This window comes from Dromaius novaehollandiae, chromosome 2 (assembly GCF_036370855.1).
Source record: "Dromaius novaehollandiae isolate bDroNov1 chromosome 2, bDroNov1.hap1, whole genome shotgun sequence".
Taxonomy (NCBI): Eukaryota; Metazoa; Chordata; class Aves; order Casuariiformes; family Dromaiidae; genus Dromaius; species Dromaius novaehollandiae.
In genome coordinates, this window is record NC_088099.1 from 36,705,823 (window position 1) to 36,718,791 (window position 12,969).

Consider the following 12,969-nt stretch of genomic DNA (forward strand, 5'->3'; position numbering starts at 1 on the left):
ATTTGGAAAAGGAAAAGAAGTCCATTGCTTGACTTGCAGGTGTTTGAGACAGAAAGATTAATCAGCTGTTTGGATTTTTTTTTTTTTGTCTCATGAGCAGTTCAGCTCAATGGCTGACCTGCCTGTACTGTGGTTCATGAAAAAGAAAGAAGGCGAGTAAATTCTTAGCTTTAGAAATTTGTTCTCAGGACATGAAAGTTTGTGCATGTGCATGTATCCTGCATGTGGGTCCCCAGCTTGTCCAAAGTCTGCACAGGTCTTCCTAAAAGCCGATGTGGTACATCCTGAATTGTCTAGGCATATGTGCTGAAAGGGGTGGGTGCTTACACATCTCATTTCTGCAGAGTCCAAAGAAGCTCCTGCATGCCCAGGTAACATCTCATCAAAAGAAAAAATTACTCAGCGTAATGACCTGAGACAACTCAAAATGAGAAGTTTCTGCATAATGAGAACCTGATTAAGCATGAAATGCATTTCACAGAAGCTCTCTAATGCAGTTTTATGAGATTCAAAGTCTTTTTTTTTCAGATCAGTATTAATAATGCAGATCTATCTCAAAATCAGAAAATACCCCATTTGCAGCCAAGTAGTTACAAGTAGTGGTACAGCCAAGAAGGATGATCAAAGATTTGCTGTGACAAAGGTGAACAGTTTTGTTTCTCCCTTACCCCCTTTTTTGGTTGTTTCCAAGTATCTCATAAACTTTAATGAGAGAAAAGGCACATATCTCAGGCAATATATTCTTAAATGAAGGGCTTCTTTAAAATGACAGTGTCAGTCTTTACTCAGCTTCAATATTCAAAAACTTACAAGCAAGACTTTATGAGATATCTAGGTGCCCAAAATAGTATAGTAGTGTTAGCATGCTTTTGAAAAACATTTTAGCTTGAAATTAGTGGGTGAGGCATCTTGTCCCTCTTTGGTGCACTTCATAATTTGCCTTGGTATCTAGCTAAAAGCTTTGAAAATATGACACTAAATTCCCAAGTCACTTTCAAAATGGAATTTAAGCACTTTTGCAAATTTTATATTTCTTAGGACTAAAGAATTTTTAGAAAGTGAATAAGGCAGAGTGTGTTTAAAATTGAAAGAAATATGAAATAACTGTTAAGTGCCTGTATAGCTTTTTACTAGTAGTATAAAAATAGGCCCTGCTTGATTCTTGGCTTAACTATGATGTGAGCAAACAACTAGTAAGAGGCAGTTCTTTCCTTTTAGGGTTATAGTTCAGGAGGACAAATCAGAAGGTAAGGGGAATCAGAAGCAAAGCATGATCAAATGACTTGCCACAGCACATCTAACACATCTCTAAAGTAACTATCATTCTGGTATTTTTCAGATATTATCTACCTTGGAGAGATGTGACAAATCTGAATTAACTCTTCAAAGGCTTGTAGTGATTTGCTGACAGAAGGAGCTATGCTATATATGTGCATAGCTTATATGCATTTACACAAACACAGCTTGTCTGTTTACTTGTAGCATAATTGCTTTAGTGGCGGTGCCCTAATGGAGGCTTTATTGGTACTTTCTGCAATATCTCTCTTTCAAAGCAGAAAATTTGTAAGCTCTCCAAGTATTATCGTGCATGCCAATTAACTCACTTTTTGAGATGAATCATTAGGTATCTAAGTGTCTCATAGTGAGCAGCAGGGAGTAACATCAACACTTCATGGATTGCTTCTAGTCGTTCATCAGGATTGGAGATTTCTATAAGACAACAAACAATATTAATATGGCTTTACATTTGTAAACAGGCAATAATTCAGGAAGCTATGTTATTATTATGGAATCATTTACAAGCCATTGACTGTGCTTGTAGGGTTAAACATTAAACTCATAAATAGGAAGCTTATCAGCAACCTTTGCAGCCTCAAGAAATGGTCTTACACAGAAATCAGCAACAAAGACCACCCAATAGTCTACCAATACAGTCTGCATATCGAGCTACAGTTTGGTATATCTACAGTAGCTGAGCTTTGTAACTGCTTCATAATACTCTGTCTGGAACTGACTCTTTAAAAACTTAGAAAAGATTACCTACCATAGCCTTCAAAAAGAGATGGGAGTGTGGGCAGATGCTTCAGAGACTCTGCTTGAATATACTGAGCTATACTACAGTTTTGCTAGAGACACTGAAATGATGTAACATTACGTAAGCAAAGAAAGATGTCTGAACATATTTCAGTATGCAGGTATCAGTGATCTGAGATCATCTATGCTCATTTAAGACTGTTTGGCAATCTCTCTGAAAATTTGCGCAGGATTTACATGTATTTTACAAGAAAAATACAGATTCCTAGGCTGTGAACAGAGTCAGAGTTGTATCTGTTGCATGACTTCTCATAAAAAAGGCAAGTGTCTGAATTAGAAGATGAAAAATCTTTATGTTCTGCTTTTAAAAGGTTGGCATGATAGGAATTGCTTCCTCTAAGCATGTTATTTATAAGACTAGTGACAAGCAAGAACAATTTCTCTGCCACAAGAGGAACACTGGAGTGCAAGAGAGAGGCATCTGTGGTTGCCAGGGGAGTGCAAGGAGGGGTAAGCCAGAAGGAAAGGTGAGCCAGCACAGTCACACACAACACTGTTCCTGTTGCCATCGATGTGCCGTGTGCCATTTCAAAAGCTCTCAGGACTCTTACATAGAAGAAAGCATGCTACTTCTTAGAGATCTCAGATCTTTTAAATCTTTTCCGATAATCTCATTTTGATGCAATTCCATCTGCTGAGTTTTCATTAGTGACTATCATTATGTGGAAGGCTGTGCCCTGAAGAGCAGAATTTGAGGTAAATCTTATCTCTCTCTCTGCCAACATCGTGGTAAAACCAGAGCAATGAATGCTGCTGCCCTCTTCCCTCCCTGACAGTGTGCACCCATCACCTGCTGGCTCTATGGGAGGTCAGTGCATGCTGCTTCCTATCTGAACATGGGTTAGATGCTGTAGGATCTAGTGAATGGGGGATGCGCCTGAACCGTGCGGCGGGTGTACTTGGTGCGGTACCTCATTGCTCTGATCCGTGCCTGGCTGAAGATGGGGGCCTGCTGGAGAACAGTGCAGCTCTGGTGCCCAGGCTATGGGAGGTGGAGGGAAGGGTGCACACCAGTAGGTGAATGGGAAGCACTTGCAAGGCCCCAGGACTGACAGAGCTCACTGATTGTGCAGGCTCGGACACCTCTGGCAGCCAGCACTGTGGCGGTCATGCTGGCTCCGGTGCCCGCCCAGTGCCACATTCAGTCCTTGCAATGGCATTAGACATTCTGCCTCTTTGTGCAGAATTTGGGTAGTTTAGAACAATAGAGCCACTTCCATTTAAAGACTGGGCCCAGGGCAAGGTGTAGCTTCACTGACTGATATGAAAACCACACTTTCTGAAACCAATGAGTTATTTTTACACTATACGTTTATTTGTATCTTTTTACCTGTTGTAAGGTAACCTGTTGTAGGTTGTTGTCCCTGCTGCAGCAATAGTCAGGCAAGTTTAACATGAGCAACGCACATGGCAGAGAAGTAATGAACAGAACAGTGTCCTTGTTTACAGTTTGTTGGCTTTTTCTTTAATCTTTATAGATGGGAAATGTAATTAAAGAACAGTACAAATTGCTATGCAATACTTACTTGCTGCCTCTATGAACTTGGAATAGGTGTCATAGGTGATCACAGGAATCGGTAAGTCTCTGAAGTATAGCTTCAGTGCTCCAGCAATAATGTTTATGTCTGGATAGATACTGGCAGAAATATCAGCCTTGTCACCATCTAGAAGAGGAGAAAGAAATCTTTTTGAAAACAGTCTAATCCTGATTGACGCAAGGCTAGGCTTCTAATTCAGATTTACTGTGTCCAGTCTGACAAGAAAAAACAACCTGAAAGCATTTAGAAAGCTTAAGTAAGAATGTATTGCTGAAAACTCTTTGGTATATGAATGAGGAATGGTAATTTCCTTATCATTTAGTAAATAATTTATTTGCTCACATATTTTGGATAAGCTGGTGATTACATCAACAATATCTACAGTGCGCCTTCTCACATACGCTGAATTAGTGTTGAATGAAAAAGTTGAATTATATATAGTTGTTGAATTTGGCCTATTTATTAGATGTTGAAAATAAACTATTAGTACCTTGCTTTGATGTTGTATTTTTTATCCACAGATCTCACGATGCAAAGGAGTATGAATCACTGTTCTTATTTTGATTTGGGCAACAGAGGCACAGAGAAATGACATTACTTTCCAACATCCCTCAGGAGACCAGAAGCAAAATTCAGAGTAGACACCAGCTCTTATAACTCCTGCACCAGTCTATTCATGCTGATTAGTCCCAAGGCCTTCTTATTATTTGGATGTTCCTTTAATGTCTTCCTATTTTAATTACTTGTTTACAGTAAAGATTTGAATTTAAACAGAAGTGCTATGGCATTTAGCTACACAAATTATTCTGAAATGTGGATCACAATTTCAGTTAAATGAATATGGATAGCTGCAATGGATGAATGGCTAAATAAACAAATTATGCAACCAAAATGACATATATTTTGTTTGCCACATATTGTAATACAGTAAGTCAAAACTCCTTTGCAAAGCATTTTTAATCATGAGTTTGAAGTTCACATTGGTGCTAATAACCCCCTGGCTTGCAAGAAGTGAAATTACAAGAACTACCAGCAAGACTGATTTAATGATTTTTCATGTTTAAATGACTATTTCTATTCTGTTCTAGCTTATACCTTGATACCCAGATTTTTTCTCCAGTTTGAGACATTCTGATGTCTTCCCCTGCCCTAAGGAAATGTGCTGTCTCCTCTCTGGGCCTGCCCCTTTACAATCTGCCATTAGAAAGACAAGACAGGGCACTGGCCAAGCAGGGACTGGGGCAGCCTGGGTTTAATTCCCAGCTTTTCCTCAGACTTCTTTAAGATCAATTATACTCTTTAGCTCCTATTCCTCCCTTGTAAAGTGGTGATAACAGAACTCCCCTCACAGGAGGTAGTGAAGATAAAGACATTAAAAACTTAGGACAATATGATAATTGGGCCACGCAAAGTTAGGCTTACTGGAGCAATGGAAATGAGTTTGCTTGTATGTGCCATGCGTGAACAAGCGTGAACTTGGCCTGCCCTGCTCAGGTGCTGACAAGCTGTAAATCCACTGTCTTGCTTGTCTCACAATAACTAGTGCTTGTAGACATGCCCTGATATAGAGAGATGAGTGGGTGTGCTTGATGCACTGCTTCTAAGATGATGATAAAGGCTTTCACAGCAGAGTAAAACAGTTTATATTGATCGTAGACATTTTATACAAACCTATGGCATTAATCTTCACGGGATATGTCCTGTCCAATGTATGCACATAATTCTCATTAAGACTAACAGCACTACATGTTCTCATCAAGAGGAGATTATGTGCTTAAGTGTTTAAAACAAGCAGCCTTTCTTGATGAAGCTGAGCAGTTTGAATACATCCATCAGCATTTAATTTAATACAGCATCAATAACCCCCAGGAGAATGTTTACACTGTCCCGATCTTTTGTTTAATCCACACGTTCCAGGCTCGGTAGCATTAGTGTTATAAAGTGGTGTGTAGAGAGCTCTATTTAATTGATGGACGCTGAGCACTCAAAATGCTCCGCTGAAAACATATACCTTCAAGGAGACAGCAGCTGCATCAGAACAGATATAGTAAAGGAGAAGGTTGCATCTATTATCCAGGTCACCAGTACACTAAATGGAAGTGTTATTTATTTAGTACTTTTACAAAGCAGCACAGCACACTTCCTTAAAGGGGCACTTCAGCTACAGGAAATGTACTTCAAACATACCTCTTATTTATCTGTTTGCTTACTGCAGGAAAAATGCATTAATTCCCGAGTCAAAGATTTTTCTCTTCACTTCAGAGACAAATATAGATCCACTGGAAACACACTGACAACTTTTTTACAGTAAGCATAATGATATGTCTGTTACAGGATTTCTGTACTTCTGCAGTAGGTATGTAGGGGAAGGTGGGTTTTTCCTTTCCTTTGGTAGATTTTAGATTGTCTTTTTTTTCTTTGAATTTCAGCCACTGAAGGCCCTGAGGCAGGCTACACTTATTTCTTGTCCTCCCCAAATTCTTGGATTTGTATTTTGTTCAAACACACCTAAAATTCAGAGCACTAAGAGGGAAAAATTAATTCATTTCAGGTAAAGTCATGACGTATTTTACATCTGCACTAACATACCGTACGAACTACATGTGTTTTATATGGTATTCCCACAACTGTCTTTTTAACTCTTCAGTACAATAACTTTCCACAGACTGTATTTAGCACTTTCAATATTATTGCAGTGGCTATCTGTTAATGCAATCAATCTTATACTAGGTTACAAACATTTAGTTCATTTAAGCTCTATAAGCTTAATTCTCCCCCAAACCTGTCATTCCTCTTTTCTTGTTACTTTGAGTCTCTCAACATATTTTGTTGTGTTATGTTGAAGCATGGATCTCTCAAGTCAAGGAAAGTCTAATTTCTGTTCTGTAAAGGTTTCAGCTGACTTTGGAAGCCACATAAATAGATAAAGAATTTATTAGAGAAGGAAATGGAATAAGTATTGTGTTCTTAAAACCTAAGCTAATATACCTCTGGATACTCTGAATACCTCTGCCCTCTGAATACTGAACTACTTCCACTTAAGTTACTTGTTCTTTAATGCTCTGCTTTTATTGCATAACTTTGCTCAAGCTCATCTGCTTCTTCATAGTTTTTCTTGGTTTTGGAACTGAACAAGTTCCCAGGTACACTGGCACAAGAGTGCAAGTGTGAGTTAGGATGCCTCTAAGTACTTGTATGTAATATTTAACAGCACAGTATTTTCAGCAAGTGTATAGTACCAGCCAGTCATACGAACAAGGGGAAGGGCAGAAGGCACTTCTGACAATGGCGGCTCTGTGGATAACCTGCACAATAAGCGTTTTATTGCTGTCAGAAGGCCAAAGCTCAACAATGCTCACAGAGAGCAACTGTTGTTCTACAGCACCAACATTCACAACATTAAATAAATCCACATTATTCCTCTCATTCTCCTTATAAAAATCACTAAAATGGAACATTGTCAGTGTGTCAGAGAGCCTAACTCTCATGTACAGTAGGGACATTTACACCCAGTTGGCTTCGGAAGGGAGCCTTCCTTTAAACAGGAGGAGAACCACCTTCTTCCAATTTTTAAAGTAAGTATCACAGCTTTATTGGATCAAATAATGTACCATTAGATACCATTCTTGTCCTGGAAGATGTTAACTTTCAAACCTGTTTGCTTTTCTGCTCTCATTATAATTCTTGGAAGGCACAAGAGCATGTCCCTGTGACAAAGGCAGGACCAGGAGGCCCGGGCAGGCTGACTTCTGCTCCTGGTTCCCCTGCAGCTGCAAACAAAATGGGGTGGAGATGTAACGCCCTGGCCAGGGTGGCCATCAGCCCTGGCGCCAGGTCTCTGTGTTACACTGCCTCTGACTCTGGGTGCTTGATGAAGAGGCTGTGAAACTGGAAAGCCTTCCAGCATTACTTGAAGTATGTGTCCCGCGTATTGAAACGGGGGGGCTCCTTGCTTGTTTATTTTCAAAACCATTTATTAAGAGCTGCATTTCCAGAGATGCAAAAACATACCAGCATTGTGGCCAGGTGCATAGCGACTGGCTTAGAAGCAAAAACAGCAAGGGCCCTCTGTAATCACAGGGTGCCGTACTGCACCACTGCAGGCACCACGCCATAAAATCCTCTTCACAAACAGCTCAACCTCCATTTTAAAGCTAGTTTTCTCTCCCTCCTCTTTTTTTTAATCCCTACTCTTACTAGAAGGTTGTTTCAGAGTGTTGTTATTCAGACAGTTAGAAAATGCTCTTTAAATTGTCAAACTAAATTTATTTGTGGCCAGTGTATACCCTCTGCTATTGTGCTAAGATTATCCGTTAGATTAAACACTTCCCTTCCCTGGGTCCATACTCCAACTCTCCACCTTTGCTTTGACAGCTAAATATTCCAAGCTCTTTTAAAATGCATTTACTTTCTGCTATACAGCATGCTCCAGAGATGTCTGCAATAGGGGCACGACCACAGATCAGGCTGTTTCTGTTGCAAGACCTATCTGTAAAATGGAATTTTCCATTTTGTATTTCAGGCACAATCTTCTTCTTACAGGAAATTTTCATTTTTGCCAAACACGCTAATTTCTTGCAGTGAAGGTGGAAACGGCAGGTCTGGGAAATGCTCATGGATGTCGCGCTCTGGGCAGAGACCACATTTGGAGCAAAAGCCTTGCGGCGCTGCTGGAGTGGGGACGGTCAGAGCCTGCCACCACTCCCAGCTTTGCTGCTGAGGCTGGCGCTCTGGGCGGCACCACGTCCTTGGGACCTGGCCCTCCTTGCTCCTGCGGCTCCAGGGGCAAAGCAGGGCTAACGCAGAGGAGGGGGCGCCCCACCTGCGGGGCTAGCAAGCAAGCCCGGAGTTGCCAGGGTGAAAGTGTCCAGCCAATTTACCGTTCCGCCAGCGATCACCCCCTCCTCGCTGTGCAGCCCCCAAGGCAGCAAAAAATCCATTCTGGTTTTCTTTAAATCCCTTCCTGCAAAAAATATCCTTCTGCATTTTCCATCTCAGTATGGGGAGAAAACCTTTTCAAAACTGGAAAGCGCCGTTCTCAGCTTTTGGGCTCAGCAATAGTCCGGCCACACGTTCTTAGCACAGGTTTTCATTCACTCTTCCAGGGCTTTTAGCATCATTCATGGCAACAGTTTTTCTTTCCTTTCACATCCCTTTGCCTTCATGAGATTGTCCAAAGAAACTGAAGATACAGCTTTTTATTAATTTATGCCCCGAAATGAACTTACCCCCATAGCCAGTGTATACCTGCGTATACAGACTCAAGTCTTGCTTTCTCTGCTTCCATGTTTGCTCATACTTTTTTCCTTTGGAAATCCAGTACGGCCAGTGACTTTATTCTTTCTGTTACAAGAATCTGGTTTTTTTGCCAGTAAATTACACTTTCTTCCTCACTGTGGGTCTCATTCAAGTGTTTATTGCCACCAGCTTGATGACATGCGCATAAGCAATAATAACAGAACATTCTGTTTACAAAACTAAACTGGCTCCAATGCTTAGAAGCATTTACAAAGCAACTACAACTGCAATAGTATTCAAGTCATGTGCTCACTTATAAATTTCCAGCTGCTCTCTCCACACTCTTCCCCCTTCAATCTGTGCTCCTGCTTCTCAGCTTCACCCAGGTTAGGGCACTCGGCAGGGGAGAGAATGAACCCCACAGTAATGGGATTTGTCAGCCCAGACCCGCCTGGAGGGAGCAGCGTGGGACCTGTGGGGACTACGCGATCCTCTCCGTGGCACTGCTCGCGGTGGTACATGCACACTAAACGTCATCCTAGGAGAGCAGCCATGTCCTTTTGCATGTCTTTTACCCAAATCACGGCTGCCTCCAGCCCTCATTTGTGTGTGTGTGTGTGTGTGTGTGTGTGTGTGTGTGTGTGTGTGTGTGTGTGTGTACGTGTATGTTCACAACTGCAGCATCCAACACTATTTTAAAATAAGCAGCATTTTTCAAAGGTTGTTTCATTATTTGATGAAAACAGTTACTTAAGGAATTCCTACCTATACAGCTGGGTTTTCTTTGCCAAGGACAGCTGCATGGCAAGCTGTCTGCAAACAATTATCATTCAGGCACAGCCAGTGTAACATGTGTTAGGGCCCCAAGGGCCCCAGAGACCTTTGCAGCCCAGCCTGAAGCCATCAGTCTCTGCCCCATGACGCTGCAGCAGTGCTGGGTTCCAGCCCCACCATGGGCCCCCCCAGCCCCAACCCACGTATATACAATGATACAATCTTTTTCCTAAAACATGGCAGCTGTTATACTTCAAAAAATCAAGGAGGGAAGACACCATTTATGGGAAAAGAGACGAATATTAACATATCTTATGAAATGTTGCACCTGAAAATGTGATACCTGTTCATGAAGGCCCTGCTCTGCAGCACTTACATAAATACTTAAAAATTAATCTTGTATGCAAAGACTGCTTGCACGACCGGCACTAATGTAATCAGCCAAACCAATTCAGAAGGGTTACCAGGATGGTAATGATGACTAGCAGGCAGTGTTTTAATTATCACAGGTTTTCAATATGCTGTGCAGCTAATCCACCCAAGGCTCCTCCGGTCTCTCGTGCAGACATGGAAACGGCCATTGGGTGCGCAGTGCTGTGATCAAGGCCACCTGCGGGCTGAGTCCCAGGTTGGAGTTCCTGGTTCTTAAACTCATAAACAGATCATCATGTTATAAAACACTGAGTCTGCTAAAATAGGACTAAGAACTTTTCCCTCGTCCTCTCTAGGCTCACACTTGAACTAGGGACCCGGACTGTGTTGCTAGGTTGAGCAACCACCCAGTCACCTGAGCACTTAGCTTTTTTGCCTACCTTTAGTTATTGAGTATTTCATTATTCCTTCTAACTACGAACGACAATTTTCTTCTTATGAAAAGCACTGTAGATCCATTTAAAAAATCAGAAAAGACAGGCTGCTTTCTGTATTTCTGCTTATATACCGGCTGTATTATCACCTAATGCAAATATGAAAATAACTGAAAAGTCATAGAACTGAAAGCTTCGATAAAAATTTTTAAGAATTTTAAAAAGTGATACCTCGATCAAAGGCCATTTTCACATCTTCAATGTGCTCAGTGAAGCCTGAAACTCTGTAGAGGCCCTCAGACTTCAAACCTGAAATACAAAATTCTTGGTTAACTTTGCTTTAACAACCAACAAATATTCAGGCTCAAAACCAACAAAGCTAAAGTAAATGTAGGTTTAATAAGTATAGCAAAAATATTAATGGCGATGTTAAACTTCAGAGCATTTGAGGAAGAATCAAGGTAATTTAAAATTGTTTTCTGAAGGATTAAAGAATTTTAAAATTCATATTTTCTGATTTTGATAGGAACATAATAGATAATATCAGAGGAAAATAATGCAATTTGCTAATCCTGGGGCATGCAGTATTATCATGAATTATTCATTTTATCTGAGAGATTTTTCTGCATTTATCTACAATTAGTAAAGCTTTAAAGGTCTTCTTACTGGTTGCTTCATGGTAAATAGCAATGCAAAGAGGAGACTGCCTTCCCCTACGATCACGTTTGTTCCCAGGTTTGCCATCACCGTTTAGTTACGCACAAGTGACGCAGGCGATGGAGGCTGTTCTCCTCCCCGTCAGTACAGCCCTTCCACTGCTCCTGCACCGCTGGAGAGCTGCCCACTGGCACAACACTCCCACCTTTCTCCATGCCCACACGAAAGGGGCGCCAGCAGAGCAGGCCATTTGCCCAACACAGGCAGACGTCACCTGTTTTAATCCCAGAGCTCCTTATTGTGACCATGCACCATGCTAGCTTACATCAGACACACTTTGTTTTCCTAAGAACAAAATCAGCATTTGAAAAGAAATGAATAGCTCTACAGCAATTAAAGAAATTGAGAGATGTTGAAAAGACAGACAGTGGGCAGATTGCTCTTAATCGATAAAAGCACAAATAGGTATTTATATCTCAAATGCAGCATAGCTTCCTGCTGTTTCATCTGACTCAGTAAAGCTCTTCTGTCTTAGACCCAACTATTCCTTCTATTTGTCCCTGCAATGAGGATATAATCCTGGTAGAGATTTATGGAGCTGACGGGGGATTTAACTGTAAATCTTTGATCCATTTCAGTAGATGATGTGTGGCTTTGAAATCCCTATGGCTAGTATCACTGTGTTGCCATGCAGATTACTGCGATGCCATGAATTCAACATCATGAGATTTCTGTGCTAAAGCTATGACTAACCAGGAAATTCGGCTTATTGGGTAATGCGACGTACACATTTACTACCAAAAGCAAAAATATATGATCCGATTGTTTTGTTGCAGGGGATATGGTATTTCTTCAGTCTGGCATGCCTCTCTGCATAGCAAAACCTGTCACCGGCTGGAGTCTTGGCCGTGACATGCCGCCGCAGCCACGGCACCCATCAGGCAATAGCGGAGTGTCGTGTGAATGGTGCTGCCCTGAGCCGCTTGCAGTGCAGCGCCAAATGCCACAGTCTGTGACCTCATTTGGCTCAGTAATTTCCATTCACTTGTGTTCTCTTTCCCATGGTGCCCTGAAAGGTTATTAATAACAGGTTTGATTTAAAGTGATTACTCTGAAATTAGAAGTGTCCCTAGGTATGCTAAAAGAAAAAAAAAAGTAATGAAAAAAGACACATAAACATGAACTTAAAGTTCACTTTAAAGTTCACCCCTTTCAAAAATGTAACATAATACATGTTTTGACATGTTTTTCAAGAAGCATTCCAGTAAATTGTATTGTGAAATGTCACGATTTAATTTTACTAGCTCATGCAAAGCAATGTATCACCTCCATTAAAAAAACCCTTCTCTCGTCCTGTCTTCAGTGTACATGAACATACTATTTTGTCCTACCTTAGCATGTACTTCAACTCGTTTTTATTTACTGTGTCTGCTGCTTTTCAAAGCATAACACACTGTTCTAGCCAAATGACAGTTTCAAACTCTTACAAACCTCTTGCTTCAATCTCTCGGATGCACAAATCCACAACCATCGGCCTCTGGGTGTTGTGGGCTTTCACTAGTGTGGTCAGATCGCAACAGTAGACTCGCTTTATTCTCTTGAGGTCCGGCTGACAGTCGTTGGGCACATATTTGGAGCACTGCTTATGTACGTTCAACCCACAGTCTGCAAGCAAAGTTTGCCAGGTTAACTAATTAATACTAATTCTGATAGTTTTTCTTCTAACCATTTCTTTCTTTAGTTCACACCAAACAAGAGGCATAGCTTTCCCATCACTCAGCAAAGCTACAGTAAGTAAGATGTTTCATGTCGCTCTCTAGTGACTTTGCTGGCCTCTCAATATGTAAGGCTGGTAGGAATTG

The 12,969-nt window shown here is 41.1% G+C and overlaps 1 protein-coding gene across 1 annotated transcript in view; it reads right to left on the reverse strand.

The window, feature by feature from the left end:
- CHN2 (chimerin 2) overlaps window positions 1-12,969 on the reverse strand; it is a 168,114-nt gene that overhangs the window by 4,023 nt on the left and 151,122 nt on the right. Inside the window, exons 9-12 of the mRNA XM_026103711.2 lie at window positions 12,599-12,772; window positions 10,682-10,759; window positions 3,621-3,758; window positions 1,605-1,710 (exon numbers count right to left, since the gene is read on the reverse strand). Coding sequence (XP_025959496.1) covers window positions 1,605-1,710; window positions 3,621-3,758; window positions 10,682-10,759; window positions 12,599-12,772 — 496 coding nt within the window. The remainder of the gene's footprint in view (window positions 1-1,604; window positions 1,711-3,620; window positions 3,759-10,681; window positions 10,760-12,598; window positions 12,773-12,969) is intronic.